The sequence below is a fragment of the Siphateles boraxobius genome, unplaced genomic scaffold (assembly GCF_051911475.1).
Source record: "Siphateles boraxobius isolate OS27281-9 unplaced genomic scaffold, OSU_SipBor_1 20, whole genome shotgun sequence".
Taxonomy (NCBI): Eukaryota; Metazoa; Chordata; class Actinopteri; order Cypriniformes; family Leuciscidae; genus Siphateles; species Siphateles boraxobius.
In genome coordinates, this window is record NW_027508811.1 from 3,949,992 (window position 1) to 3,966,511 (window position 16,520).

The window sequence follows — 16,520 nt, forward strand, 5'->3', positions numbered from 1 at the left end:
CAAGAACGCCTTGTGTCCGTATCTGTTAACTGGAGGGAGCTATAGTGAGAACTCAGCCTGCTCGACACGAGGTGGAGACGTGGGGGAGATGATGATCCACGCCTGCCGTTCGTCGATGGAGCTGCACGCACGTGTACATTAAATGTGAGCGTCAAAAGATAAGACTGTGCATTCAATGTTAACATATTAAGAGGCAAGCAGATCCCGGGAGCATTGCATGGTTAAACCTACAAGAAGTTGAATATTTAAAACAAGTTAAATATTAAGAAGTGGAATAGCCTTCAACTGCTAAAGGGGCTCTATAAGTGCTAAAAGTTAAATGTTCATTGTAATGTGCATGTTTTACATGTTGAAGTGATTGCTCAACTCACTAAGTTATTTACTGCTAAGCTATTTGAAGGGTAAATAATTATTTAAAGGGTCCATCATAATATTTTCAATTTTTTTTTATTATTTTGGTGTTAAAGAGAAGTGTTTATTCTGTTTTAAGATTACACTGTAAAGACATTCTTGGTTAAATCTAAAGGTAAAATTAAGGTACACTATTACAACGTAAACAAAAGCTTACTGGTAACATTAAGCCAGGTTCATCACTTACTTTATTTAGCTCATTTTAAGTTTTATCTACTAAACAAAAGGTTTTAAGGTGCCAATTCAAAAATATTGAAAATGTCTGAGCACGAGTTTGAGACAAATGAAAAGGGCTTAGATGCTAACAATGGAGCAACAGGTTTACAGCAGCAGTTTAAAGACCTTGATATAGATGCAAACCCATCAAAAGAGACTGAGGTAGCTGTAGAAACCCAAGCTGCTGTAGAAGAAAGTTTAAGAAGAAGCCAAAGAACCCGAGAGCTTACAGAAAAGGGTCAAGAACTGTATGACAGCCAAACTAAAAAGCTTCAACATCGCTTTACTACCTCTTATGACAAATGGAAAGTTCTTGCTAAAGAGACTAGGAAAGCAATTGATGGAACATTCTCCACTGAAATTCTGCAAACCTACTTGACCAAGATCAGTAACGCTTCAACAAGTGTAAAACAAGCTTATCAAGATTTACGTCAACACACTACTCCGGATGGCAAGACGCGCCGCCGGGTAGACACGTGTGATGCTGTCTCAGGAAAGCTAATGGAACATGCAGAGGATTCTATTGAATTAAGAGAAAAAGTACCAGATACTCACAAAGAACGAGCATACTGGACTGAGACAGGCTCAGTGCTTACACGTGCAACCTCCAAAAGGTCTAGTATATGTTCACGAAGTTCAAAGTTTGCAAGCATCAGTTCAAAGCAATCAAGCTTGACCTCTTCAAAGAAACTGGAAGCTGCAGCAGAGCTAGCTGCAACTCAAGCCACATTAAAGGTATTAGAGGACATGGAACTTAAGGAACAAGAGCTTGGGAACCTCGAAGTAGAGAACAGAAAGAGGCTTGCACTGCAAGAAGAAGAAAATGCTGCAAGAAAAAATGTATTAGAAGAGAAGCGCAGGCAGTTAGAGCGCTTAGAGACAGTTAAGAAAATGAATGCTGCAAAAGCACGTCTGCAGGTCTACGAACAGGAAGTGGGTTCGGACGAAGAGATTTCGGAGTTGCTCCATAGCAGTAAGCATGTGAAAACCGAAGCTAAAACTACCCAAAGAAGTATTTCTGTGCATCATGTGGCAACACCACAAAACGCCACACATGTACAACCTGCTATGGTGACACAGAATGTTCAAAGTGTGCAACCTGTTGCCATTGCTCATCAAGAAGATGGCACTACAGCACTTGCCAAAGCAATAACAGAGTCGATCAACGCAAGCCATCTCCCAATACCAGAGCCTTCTGTTTTCAATGGAGATCCACTAAGGTACAAAGACTGGAAAACGTCCTTTGAGACATTGATCGGTAGGAAGAATATTCCAGTGAATGAGAAGGTCTACTACCTCCGCAAGTATGTTGGAGGACCTGCAAGGAAAGCTATTGAAGGTTACTTCCTGCTGGGCACGGATGCAGCCTACTATTCAGCATTGGACATCATGGAAGAAAGGTATGGAAGCCCCTTTGTGATTGCCAAGGCCTTCAGGGATAAGATAACTTCATGGCCAAAAATAGGACCCAAGGACAGCATTGAACTAAGAGAATTCTCAGATTTTCTACGAAGCTGTGAAGCAGCAATGTTGCAGATCAAGAGTCTTGCAGTCCTAAATGACTGCGGTGAAAACCAGAGAATGCTCAACAAGCTTCCTGATTGGCTAATTGCCAGATGGAACAGAAAGGTCCTTGCGGTTGAAGAATCAACACATGATTTTCCAAGCTTTAGCGAATTTGTTCAGTTTGTTGCAAGAGAAGCCAAGATCGCATGCAACCCTGTGACATCTCTTCATGCTTTGAAGTCTGGTGATAGTGAAAAGGTTAAGACACAAAAGCCTCGAAATGTTGGTGCAAAGGTGCTGGCAAGCAGCTCAGAAGAAAACCCAGACCCTAAACCATGTCTCTTTTGTGAGAAGTTGCACCATGGCATTCAAACATGTCGAAAATTCAAAGAAAAGTCAATCTCAGAAAAGGTCAAGTTTGTGCAAACTAAAGGACTGTGTTTTGGATGCTTGAAGACAGGACACCGTTCTAAGAACTGTGAAAGGAGGAGTGTCTGTGACACATGTAAAAGGAAGCACCCAACCTGTTTGCATGAAGACCGGGTCAAGGATGATGGAAAGAAAGATCACAGAGATGATGAGAGAAAGGAGTGTTGGAACCAAGCCAAAGAGAGGTCAAAGGAAAGGACGGATTCTAAGCAGTCAAATGGAGCTTCTAAGGAAGCCACCTCTAACCGTGTGGTGCAAAACATGAATGGAACATACACGTCCACCGTTATTCCAGTGTGGTTGTCAACAACAAGTACCCCAGAGCATGAAGTTCTCGTATATGCTTTACTGGATAACCAAAGTGACACCACCTTTATCTTGAAAGAAAAGGCAGACGCTCTGGACACACAGAAGGAGCCAGTGCAACTAAAACTCTCAACGTTGTCATCTAGAAGTACAATCATTCCAAGTCAGAAGGTAACTGGGTTGCAGATCAGAGGTTTTTATTCAGCGAAGAAAATCACTCTTCCGGTAACCTATTCAAGAGACTTTATTCCTGTCAATGTAAGTCACATTCCCACACCCAAGACAGCAAGAGCATGGCCTCATCTAGAGCATCTTGCAGAAGAGATTGCTCCTTTAATTGACTGTGACGTTGGTCTGCTTATAGGTTACAATTGTTCTCAAGCTCTGTTACCCAGAGAAGTTGTGTCAGGCAGAGATGAGGAGCCTTTTGCTCAAAAAACAGACCTCGGCTGGAGTATTGTTGGCTCTGGAAGTTCCTGTGTCGACTACGGAGATGCAATTGGAAGCAGCCACAGAACTATTGTCAGACAAGTAATGCCATGCCTTCAGTCGTCTGCCAATCTGACAAGTGAAGTCCGATACATATGTCGAACACAAGTCAAGGAGTTAGTCACTCCGCCAAATGTTATGAAGATGTTGGAGTCAGACTTTAATGAAAGAAGCGTGGAGGATTCTCACTTCTCACAAGAAGATCTTCGCTTCATTTCAATAATGGAGGAAGGAATCAAGATTAAGCCTGACGGTCACTGTGAAATGCCTTTGCCATTTAAAGAATACAGACCGAGTCTGCCAGACAACAGGAAATGTGCTGTTCATCGCCTTAAGTGTTTGAGGAGGAGATTTGAGAAAGACAAACAGTACCACAAGGACTACTTAATCTTCATGAAAGAAACAATGACGCGTGGAGATGCTGAGAAAGTTCCTGAAGAAGAAATCAACAAGAGCCCTGCTTGGTACATCCCTCATCACGGGGTGTATCACCCACAAAAACCAGGCAAGATACGCGTTGTGTTCGACTGTTCAGCAAAGTTTCAAGGCGTGTCATTGAACGATCATCTGCTTACTGGGCCAGAGCTGACCAATACGTTGGTAGGTGTTCTCTGTCGATTCCGTAAGGGTCCAGTAGCAATAATGTGCGACATAGAAAGCATGTTCCATCAATTTCACGTCAGAGCAGAAGACCAAGACTATCTAAGGTTTCTCTGGTGGGAGAATGGGGACTACCACTTCGAACCATCCGTCTTTCGGATGAAAGTGCACTTGTTTGGTGCAGCCTCGTCACCCGGCTGTGCGAACTACGGCCTCAAACACATTGCTGCACAAGGACAAGGTCGCTTCAGTGAAGCATCCATCCGCTTCATTGAACGAAACTTTTATGTGGATGATGGGCTGACCAGTGTGTCAACAGAAGAAGAAGCCAAACAGCTAGTCAGTGAAGCAAGACAGCTTTGTAGCGATGGCAAGCTACGCATCCACAAATTTGTTTCTAACAGCCAGGAGGTGCTAGAATCAATTCCCAAAGAAGAGTGTGCTCAAACAGCAATACATCATGACCTAGCCTTGGGAGAGTACCAAATGGAGAGAGCCCTAGGGGTTAACTGGTGCATTACCTCAGATCAGTTCAGATTCAGAATAGTGGTGAGTGAACAACCGTTCTCTAGAAGAGGAGTGTTATCGACCGTTGCGTCTGTCTATGACCCTCTTGGTTTTGTAGCACCGTTCGTTCTAGTCGGAAAGCAAATGCTTCAGCAAATGTGCCGGGACAAGGTCGGATGGGATGAACCACTGACAGATGATCTTCGACCACAATGGGAATCCTGGCTCCTGGACCTACAGAATTTAGATGATCTCAAGATAGACAGATGTTACCTTCCAGCTAGTTTTCCAGAAGACCGGAAATATGAGCTCCATCACTTCTCTGATGCTAGCATCACGGGAAATGGAGAGTGCAGCTACCTGAGAGTGATCGGGACATCAGGACAAACTCACTGTGCTTTGGTGATGGGTAAAGCCAGAGTGGCTCCTACGAAAGTCACAACCGTTCCAAGACTTGAGCTGTCAGCAGCTGTTGTTGCTGTGCGTACAAGTGATCTGCTCAGAAAGGAATTGGATATAGCAGAGGTTCAGGAATTCTTCTGGACTGACTCCAAGGTCGTCCTTGGATACGTCAACAACGATGCAAGAAGATTCCATGTTTTTGTGGCAAACCGCATTCAGCGCATCAAGGACAGTACCAAACCAAGTCAATGGAGATATGTGTCCTCGGAAGAAAATCCAGCTGACCATGCTTCAAGGGGCCTTAAAGCAAAAGAGCTGATTGCTTCTAACTGGTTTAATGGTCCAGATTTTCTTTGGTGTGAAGAGCTTCCTAGTGGAGATAGTAAGGTGGGAGACATTGCAGTTGAAGACCCAGAAGTTCGTAAAGTCTTTGTGCATAAGACATTGACAACAGAAGATTCACTGATTAAACGCTTTCTCAAGTTCTCCAGCTGGACGAGGTTGGTCAAAGCCATCGCTAGACTTAAGAGATGTGTCAAAGAGTTCAAAGGGTTGACATTAAGAACCAACGAAGCCAGCAGTCTGGAAGAGAGAGAAGATGCAGAACTTACCATCATAAGCATCGTCCAGAGGAAGAACTTCTCTGTGGAGATTCAAAGTCTTCAGTGCAAGAAGGAAATAACCAAAGGCAACCTGCAAAGGCTAAATCCTTTTGTGGATGGACAAGGTATCCTCAGGGTGGGAGGTCGATTGGAGCATGCTGCTCTGCACCCTCACATCAGGCACCCGGCAGTCTTACCAAAGACAAGTCACATAACAAAGTTACTGGTTGCACATTACCATCAGCGAGTGCAACACCAAGGACGTGGCATTACAATGAATGAGCTAAGAGCTAACGGGATCTGGGTACTTGGATGCAGTCATGCAGTGTCGTCCTACATCTACAAGTGTGTCAAGTGTCGAAAGTTCAGAAGGTGTACTGAGGAACAAAGAATGGCAGACTTACCTCGTGAACGTATGGAGACAACGCCCCCCTTTACATATTGTGGGATGGATTGTTTCGGGCCATTCTACGTCAAAGATGGAAGGAGGGAAGTGAAGCGTTATGGCCTGCTATTCACTTGTCTGTGTTCTCGTGCTGTGCACATAGAAGTGCTTGATGATATGACGACCGATGCTTTTATCAATGCTCTTCGTGCTCTCATTGCTCTGCGTGGTAACGTTCGACAACTTCGTTCTGACCAGGGCACCAACTTTGTTGGCGCAAGACGTGAATTCTTGGAAGGGGTTAAAGAGATGGATCAGGAATGCCTCAAGAAATTGGGCTGTGAGTTTGTCATGAACCCTCCGTCTGCTAGCCATATGGGTGGAGCCTGGGAAAGGCAGATCAGGACAATACGAAGTGTATTGACATCCATTCTAGATCAGGCATCCCAAAGACTTGACAGTTCATCTTTGAGAACTTACCTTTACGAAGTAATGGCAATTATAAACAGCCGACCTTTAACAGCACATTTGCTGAGTGATCCAGCTGGGCCACAGCCTCTTACGCCCAATCACATTTTGACGATGAAGTCTTCCATAGTCTTGCCACCACCTGGGGACTTTGTGAAAGAAGATCTTTATCTTCGCAAAAGATGGCGTAAAGTTCAGCACTTAGCCAATGAGTTTTGGTCTTGGTGGAAAAAGGAATACATGTTAAATCTTCAAGAGAGACAAAAATGGCACAAAACCCGCAGAAATGCGCAGGTCAACGATATCGTGATCGTGCAAGATGACAATGCACCACGAAATGAGTGGAAACTCGCCAAGGTCACGGAAGTGTATCCTGGTGAAGATGGACATGTGAGAAAGCTGCGATTGCTGATCAGTGAATCAGCACTGGATGACCAAGGAAAGCGGCTCACAAAGCAGACTTACCTAGAACGGCCTATTCACAAGACGGTAACTCTGCTTGAAGCTGATTAATGCAGCCTTGGGTGTTGCTACCTCACTTAAACCAAGTCTCATAATTTTAAGTTGGAATCTTATGTTTATTAAGTTAATAAGAAATCACCAGTGATTTGGTGGGAGTGTAGCTGCCAGCAGAGACAGTTGCATAATTTAAGTTCCATAAAATAATAGTTTTAATTTAATAAGTAACCACGTTTAAATATATCATAATATATTTTTATTAATCTGCATTTCTTTTATTTTGAAATATATGTACAAGCGGATTTGTTTATGTAGGCTTATATAGCGGAACTATTGTTCTGAGGTTCGGTTGGTTCAGACGTTTATTGATGTTACATCAGCATCGTAGCATCGGAGAATGTCATAGCGTATACAGAGCTAACTGCGGCTCGTTACGTTTTTGGTAATGTCATTACATTTGTAAGTTCACCGAGAGACACACGGAAGAGAAGTTCCCTTTGTTACCTGTTTGTTTCACTCCCCTGGAGTTAACGCGGCCAATGAGTTCTCACGGCATGTTTGATGGCATCGAGGACATCATTTGACTAATAAATGCCCGTAAACAAGAACGCCTTGTGTCCGTATCTGTTAACTGGAGGGAGCTATATGTATGTTACTCAGTTTATCTGTAAACAATCTTATGTTATGAATCTTACAAATTCACCTTCATCACAGTGTAACGGCCGTTTCACACCGCAACCATGAGCGGCGCGTGAGCAGCACGTCCGCGCAACTACATCGTCACTGAAGCTGCAGACGCGCGCGAGTATTCACACTGGAAGCGTTTGTACAGCGTCACAACAGCGGCTCCCAGGCTACACATAAGGCTACATATAAGCAAGCATTTCTTTACAAGGACTTTTGAAAATTTTGTTTTTAGAATTTGGTGGTCATAAACACATTTGAAGTTTGTTCAAAGCCCAAACTGAATAATTAAAAACAAGTTTGATGGGTACATTTTCTATACAATTTTATTTTCTTTATGTTAGTCTTCATTTCCTTTTCTGACATTCTGCAATTCTTGTTAAAACACACTAGACATGCAATTCTATGCGTTTTGGGCACTTTTTGTGTGAAATCATATTAATTGTGTCCATCAAAAGTGTGCTTTCACTTTAATTGAGCGTGAGCAGAGCAGCAAAAATTGACTCGAAGCCGAAACCCCCGCTTCACTGCTGCTAACGCGACGCTCCTGCTTGACGCTCACGCGCTGTTCCTGCTCGCGGTGTGAACGCACTCATTGATTAACATGCACGCCGAAAAAAATACGCGCTGCTCACCCGCCGCTGACGCTTGCGGTGTGAAACGGCCGTAACTGATAGTAACGGCATAGGTGTATCAATGAAGCTATTTATAGCTTTGCCATATATTGAGTTTGATTCAGTTACGAGCTAGTCAAATATTTTAAACTTTACCAGTATCGATATGCGAGCTTGATAGTGACAGCCATGTTAATTGTTTATATTCATACTGATAAAGTTAGTTATTTTATTACTGTTGTGATTCTGACATGATGTCACTATGATTCTGGTAAAGCTGCAAAAGCGTCCGACTCTTCCAGCTGAGCGAACGGCCGGGATCGCGCGTTCATTTGGTTTTGGGGGCGTGGCTTTGGAAGGAGCCGAGAAGGGAGGGGGTGGGAGTTAATGGAATAATGAGCTGTGTTTATTGCAGTCCTGAGAGGACTGCAGACACTCGATTTTTATAATTTCTTTTCCAGAGTACTTACATTTTAATTATGCATTGATATATAAAGACAGTTTAAACAAATTTGGAAAAAAAATTATTTTTGGGGATTTCTACCTACAATAGGCCTACCTTTAATGCTAGTCTCATACAGACAAACTAACACATAGAATAACATTATAACTTTCAACACACTCAAATGCAGTTTAGTGTGATAGTGTAGAGTAGACCAAGTGAAACAGAGCTGTTACCTCACAAGTCTCATTCGTCTAATAAACTGACCTTTGAGAGTATTAATTCAGCACCTGCAGGTAGTTTAGTAGAATTAAATGTCCTTATTCCTTTATATCAGCGGGACTCACGTGTGGCGCTGATATCTGTCTCTCATTAGCAATCGCGCCCTGCTTCATACCACAGTCATGTTAAAACATAAATGTATTCACTCATCCATACACATTATTAGATCCATCAGCATGACGACAAGTTCCATAATTCCCCTTATGCGTCATCGACCTACGTCTTTGTTATTGTAAGAGGTTACAGACCCCTAGCGGCGAAAAAAAATTACATAATATTGTAGCTTTAATGTATTCACATTTGTGTTGTTTTACTGCATATTACCACATATTTCTTGTGTAAACTCTAATCCATCCCGATGCATTTTGGACAGTATCAAAGAACCACCTACTCGCTTGTCAATCATCCACTGTGCCTTCATGTGACACTGAAGACTGGAGTAATGATGCTGAAAATTCAGCTTTGTCATTACAGGAATACATTTAATTTTAAAATATATTAAAATAGAAAAAAAGTTAATTTAAATTGTAATAATATTTTGCCATATTAGTGTTTTACTGCATTTTAATCAAATAAATGCTGACCCCACGCTTTTGAACGGTAGTGTATATTAATTAGGCGCACTCAGTTCAGGTAATGAAGAGATGATGAGTTTTACGTGTGTTAGATGAACAAAACACCTAAACTGTGCAGTTATGGAACAGTTCAGTGTCTCTTCAATCCTTAATCTTAGTTATCCTCTCTCTACCACTAGATGGCATTATAAATCCAGGCTTATATGTTTTACTGACATTTGCAGTCACCATTCACAGCTGAATCATCATTATTAGAAAACCACAGTATTTATACTGAGAATTTGGAACAACATTTGTTACAGCTGTGTCTGAGCAGAATGATCTGTAATTTCAGGTGCAGCTGTGACTGATTTTGATGGAGATGGACAGCTGGATCTTCTCGTGACACACGGGGAAAGTGCGGCTCAACCCATTTCATTGTATCGAGTCACTCAGGTGAGAACATGGTTGAATCCAAAATTGCCCCCATAACCTCATTCACTATACCCTACGTTAGTCTACTAATACAGTTCACTTGAAGGAGTGAATAAAAAAGAGTGAGTGAATTCGGACAGCTGTTGAGCATACATCGGTTGTACACTCATTATTGCGGTGCAATGTGGGATGGAATGAGTGAACTCAATAACATTCACAATGGTTTCGGACACCACTACAAATGACTGCCCCCTCAAATAGTGCCCTATTTGAGGGTGTAGGGGGGCGACTTCTTATTCGGAAAATCAGTGAAATAATTTACACTTGGTTTTATCAACTTTGTCTCAACTTTGTATTCTAAAATTCCTTAGGAGAAATGAAAGTACAGTATCTGCAAATGAGACAACTGTATAAAAGATTATAGAGATACAGTATATTGTGTATATATTGTATGTGGATAGCATAGATCAGATAATGTGGTCTTGAAAGAATGTGATGGAACTATTTGAGTTCATTTTGAAATCGTTGACTTTTGGCAAATTATCTTGGAATTATTTCTCAGACAAAATATCTCCTTTTGATTTTGAGGAGAGACAACTGAGATATTTAAAGTCAGCATTTAACGAAAGTTGCGTTTGTCTTCCCTATTATGACATTCGTATGTCAGAGTAATATGGCTTCCTAAATAAGGATAAATGGGCAGGACTTGATTTTTTATCCATTGGGAATAGATTGGATTGTTGATTAGTTAGTTGATCTCCTGTGAGTGACAGGTTGTCCCGCCCTCACGCCAGTAAACACTTCATCAGAGAAGAGGAGATGTTGTTACAAGAGGGATGGGAAATTACTTTATATAAAAAAAATGCCATCATCTTTATTCAGATACATAATTTATAATAAATATTTCAATACTCCATAAAACGAGAATTGTCAATTTTGATTTCATAGTGATTTTAAAAGACCCTAATTTGTGCTTTTTTTCCCAGGTCTATTTGGTCCAAATAGGCATGCATCATGATACAGTAGCTTGTTAATTTATTGAAAGTGTTTTGCATTTTTGGTTCATTTTAACATCTGAACGTTTTTACATTGTTGTTCTGACACTGAGTTTATAACTTGTTGATTTCTCATTGCAGGGCTCAACTAATAAATGGCTCCGTGTGATTCCACGCACACAGTTTGGGGCTTTTGCCCGTGGCTCAAAGGTGATCGTCTACACCAAGAGAAACGGCCCTCACACACGCATTATAGATGGAGGATCAGGGTACTTGTGTGAGATGGAGCCAGTGGCTCACTTTGGACTAGGTATGTTTTTCTTTTCCACTCTCTTTCCCTAAAAAGTCTGCCTAAACAATCTTTGTGGGAAAATTACATTTTACAAGAAAGATACAGCTATGAAAATGACCAGACCTGTAATATATCTATTTCATAAGTACCTTCACGGTCTCGGAAATGTTCAGGGTCGCCGAGCAGCGGGAAAACAAAAATTTGCTCTGCTGACTCATTACAGAGAAACAGTTATGATGTAACTCCAGGTCATGTTCAGTGGGGGGCTTCGGGTCTCAGTAACATTATCCTCTGCGTGGAGGCCGGCTCCTTAAATATCCTCATAGACTGGAGGCCCGGAGAGAAGCCTGCAGGTGCAGCAACCAGTGGCAGCGGACCGGGACCTTTTCCCCACAGCTCGGCCGTGTTACAGGTGCTTCGAGGCACATGGCTTCATCTGGGAGCTCTCGATGGATTTGTGGCAGAAATAGGCTGCCAGCTGGAAGCTTGAATTGTTCTGAATGTGCTGTGAAAAACAAAACGATAGCCATCCATCAGTGGTCACAGGATCACCCTTTGGGCTCGTAAATATGTATGTACGTGTTCAGACCTCTCTCATCAATGTTTCTATCAGTAAGAGTGTTTGTATATTGATGTAAAATGTCTACACTATAAAGTAAATCCATAATAGAGTTTATGGTATGGATTGTAGAAATCCGTTTTCTGCCTTAGATTATTTTACTTTATTTCTTGCAATGGTGACTATGTCTCAAATTATGACTTTATATCTTACAATTGCATCTTTATTTATCACGATTGTGACTGTATGTCACATTTGAGACTTTATATCTCACAATGGGATTTTGGTTCTTAATGAAGTTCCCAGATATGTTTTGGATTAGTCATACTTTACAGTATGGTGTCACAAATTTGTCTCAAATGCATGTCTATGAAATCCTAAAATTTTAAATGTACATTCATTCATTAAATACCATGGTACTTTTTTGTTAGTGAACCTTTACAATAAGCTTTCATTAGTCAACTACATTATTTAACATGACATACCAAGTTCTGTCATGAAACTCTTGATGGCGCAGGCTGATGGGTCTTTAATGCAACCTGATGATATTTACATGGCACAAGCTAGTTCCTGTCACATCTGCAGCCAGTGATCTTTTTGCTCAATATTTAAATAGCTGGTTAGAGTTTGCTAAATCAGTTTGCAGCATGCTTCAGAATCCCTCTGAAACCCTCCACCTTCCCCAGCTCCACCTGTATAGATCTGCTACAAGTAATTTTATATATGCTATTTGTGCGGCAGCAGGTCTTTCATGTCACAGCAGCGTATCAGTGTTTGAATTGGCAGTAGCAAGTCACTGTACTTGCTGCAGCGGCAACAATAATCTAAAACAACAGAAATAATCAACAACAGCAGCAGCAATATCATCAGCAGCAGCAGTGTAGCAGATCTACTCCGCCAAGACCAAATACATTCACATTGCCATGCGTAAAAATCTTCCTGAGAGTGGTCTTGATAAAACTAACAATATTTCAAGAGCATTTATTAATCTTTGTTGATGTTAATCCCAGCATTTACTAATACATATTTAAGATCAAAAGTTGTATCTGTTAAATGTACTTAATATACTGTGAACTAAGATGAACATGAGCCTTTTTATTAAAAGGTGCAGTAAGTAATTTTTGAAAAACACTGTTGAAAGTGGGTCGGACCGACCACCACAACAAACTTGTAGCCAATCAGCGGTAGGGTGCGGGTCCACTCATGATGGGGTAGGAGAGAGAGTGAGCTAGAGGGAAATTTGAAGAAAGACTTTGAAAGAGATGGCTGAGAGACATTACGAACGAGAAAAATTCTGAGGAATTTCATAGCCAAAAGGAGGGCTATGATAAGGCAAGAGCTTTAGGACCTATGATTATATTAGAAAAGTTTTCCAGTGCTGGAGAGACCTTAGTGGGAAGGCCTAAAAACGGCCATCAGTGCTAAGGTTTGCATTGTTTCTGCTCCATACGTGAGTAACATTGGTTTTGAGTGTCGTGTCTGGAGCTTATGTGGTGCTGGCGAATATCAACGCATCTTGCTTGTATATTCCTTGTCATCCGTTTGTCATCTTTGCTTTATTTTTCACAAAGCATTATCTTGCTTCACATCTGCTATAATAAAAAAAAGAAAAGACACTCTCTTGCATTGAGTGTACGTGCATGTTGGGGGGTGGAGCAATGAAGGGAGGGGTGTGTTTGTTTGGGTTGATTTAAAAAATCAACAGTGTTCAACAACAGTTTTGAGAAATTGCTTACTGAACATTTAACATTAACAAAGGAATTACATGCTGTATGAATGTTGCTCATTGTTAGTTCATTTTATTTAATGCATTAAATTATGTTAATAAATGAGTTCTTATTGCAATGTGTTGCCCCTTTATTAAATAATTCCCAACAGATACCCAATGTGTCTTCACCAACTAAACTGTGTATTTCAGTAAGCTCTGGAGAAATGTCATACTTTTTGTCTTAAAGAGACACCTGTGCCAGTCCGAGCCATGCCAGGAGCCCAGTGGATCTGTTTACCTAAGAAATGTCACTTTAATTAAGAACTGGGAAGACAGTCAGCTTCTCTCCTGCTTCACTAAAGGCTATAATGGAAGGAAAGTCTAGAGCCCACCCTGTCCCTCCTCATCTTTGCTCCTTTGAACTTCTGCCTTCCTCCTCCACCACATTAATTTCTAATGCATGATCTCTCCATTCATGTTCATGTTAATTGCTGTCCCGCTGTCTGTGAGAAAGTGTCTTTGACAATCAGATTGAAGTCAGTAAATGTATGCTGCTGTAAACCTTCTTAAATGAAGTGCTTTCCAACCACCGTGCCATTTATATGGCTCCTTATTTCATCCACTGAACAACAGACAGATTTCATCGGTCTGGCATATGAGAGCCTCATTGCTGTAATGCCTCAGTGTCTGCTATGCCAGAAAGTCTCTGGCCTGTGAACCCCACACACCGGCAGTCATGAGAAACCGGTTTTGCCGACATCAAATGAGACGTATTCAAGCCTCGCTGCTCACGATGCTGCCCACAGCTGAGACTGAACACATTCTTGTGCATTTGTTTAAGAGTCTACATGGTATGTGCCAAACCAGAGCCTATTCTAACCTGGCTTTTGCCGAGAAACTTCTTGTGAGGGCCCTTTCTCCAGAATGGTATTTTTCCATGGAGAGCTGTACATTAAGAAAATAAATCATTCAATATGTCTCCTAAGCCTGAGGGGAAGTTATAAAGGCAGACTGTTCGTAAAGTATTAAAAGGATTGCTTCTTTGCCGCCCTGACAGGGAAAGATGTGGCCACCAGTGTGGAAGTCTTCTGGCCAGATGGACGTTCTGTGGCTAGGCCTCTGGAGCCCAGTGATATGAATAAAGTGATGGAGATCTATTACCCTGAGAATGAGGATGAGGCGACCCCAGCGCTGGAGATCGAGGTACATACCTGTCATACTCAAGTCAAGTCACCTCTATTTATATAGCGCTTTATACAATACAGATTGTTTCAAAGCAGCTTTACAGTGATATACAGGAACATAATCAATGATGTAAGCAGAATTCAATTCACTGTAAAACAGCTCTAAAAAGACAACATTAAACAATCATTATTCAGTTTAGATCAGTTCATTCGGTGTTGATTCGGTTTGGTTCAATAACTGTGCAAAGTTCATCAATATGGAATGAGTTCAATTCAGCTATAAAGCAGCTCTGGAGAAAACAATGATGTGTTCTTTCTTTCTTTGAAAAGTGGAATTGTTGTATTCAACAAATGCTCTTTATTTTCACAGTGTGGACCAGGATTTGAGGTCAATGAAAACGGCCGTTGCACTGGTAAGTATTTGAGCTCTGTGACTTCTAACCTTCCGTAAAGCCTAAATCCCATAATGGATTGCAACAAGGTGACAAAATGAAAGATGGTGGACAAAGCAAGAGTAATGTCAATTACAAAATATATATAAGTCAGCATGCTAGAATGGTTTATAGAGCATCATGTGACACTGAAGGCTGGATTAATGGCTGCTGAATATTCAGATTTGCCATCAAAGGAATACATGATATTTAAAATATATTCAAATAGTTCTTTTAAATTGTAATGATATCTCACAATATTACTGTATTTCTATATTTTTAATCAAATTAATGCAGCCTTGGTGAGCAAAAAGCAAAATGTCTTTTTAAATGTTTTTTAAAATGTTTTTCTTTTGCAAAAATAAAGGCAAAAAAGCCCTAAAATAAAATAAAGTTATTGGGTCTTTAGCCTTGTAACATATTAATGGCAAACGTCACTGAAATTGTGAGTCAGTTCTCCTATGTGATTCACAATGAAATCCCTGTTTTCATAATGTGGTGCAGAGTAGTCCAAATCAATCACTTGAGTTATGAATTTGCATTTCAGTTAGGATGTTGTCTTAATGGGAAGCTACCTATGTAGGCAACAGACACCAAGACAGCACAGCACAGCAGGTGTTGGTACAGAAGCTATATCAGCCATAATTTATTTGATAGTAGAAGCTAAACTTGTAGAAGAGACTCCTATACTGCTAACTATACTGACACAAATAATGATAACTTGAAGCATCCACTTTCACAAGTAAATGTGGCTGTCACCATAGCATCATGTATTAGACCTCATATTTATTCCACTTCTCTTCACTCCCTAGACCGAGACGAGTGCACACAGTTCCCGTCTGCCTGTCCCTCTGAGCGCCCCGTCTGCACGAACACGTATGGGAGCTTCAAGTGCCGTGCAAACAAGAGGTGTAACCAGGGATACGAGCCTAATGATGAAGGGACAGCATGTGTAGGTGAGTTGATACTAAAGCCTGCAAAAATAAGCCCTGGAGAAAAGCTGTTTTCTCACAATTCACATAGATAGACTTTCACTTCAGCTTTGGGACTGGGGGTGTAGTTGAGAAAATACTAAGGGCCAGATTTACTAACAGCTTGCGCCAGTGGAAACCCTCTTTTGGCCTCAAAAAACTACTGTAAGGATTTACGGAAGACAAGCAGTGAAAAATTAGAGCTGAAAAGGCATGGACACAGTAATTTTTGAGGCTGACCGTATTGCATATGCATTTGTAGGAGTTCATATGTCAGTGCAAAATGTATGGGTGGAGAGTATTTAAATGAATCACGCAAGGTGATTTACTAAGGTTTGCGCTAGTCAATTTACTGGCATTTGCGCCATTATTTACCACCCAAAAAAAGCATGTCTTAAACCAGATGCTAATTTGTGCTGCTCTTGGTAGATTGCATTGGTCATTCTGGAAATTATCCGGCTGCGTCTGTGTTCTTTAATTTCCTCGTCATCTGTAGATCACTCGCATAACTCTCCACTTCCGTCTGCGCTTTTTTGGAATAGCGCTCTCACTCTAATTTGCCCTGTTTAGTAAATCTGACCCTAAAACT

The 16,520-nt window shown here is 41.2% G+C and overlaps 1 protein-coding gene across 2 annotated transcripts in view; it reads left to right on the forward strand.

Moving 5' to 3' along the window:
• The window catches only part of crtac1b (cartilage acidic protein 1b), a 112,097-nt gene that overhangs the window by 26,786 nt on the left and 68,791 nt on the right, over nt 1-16,520 (forward strand). For both annotated transcript variants that reach the window (XM_077236410.1, XM_077236409.1), the window contains exons 10-14: nt 9,712-9,812; nt 10,928-11,096; nt 14,403-14,548; nt 14,900-14,942; nt 15,773-15,916. In XM_077236410.1, coding sequence (XP_077092525.1) covers nt 9,712-9,812; nt 10,928-11,096; nt 14,403-14,548; nt 14,900-14,942; nt 15,773-15,916 — 603 coding nt within the window. The remainder of the gene's footprint in view (nt 1-9,711; nt 9,813-10,927; nt 11,097-14,402; nt 14,549-14,899; nt 14,943-15,772; nt 15,917-16,520) is intronic.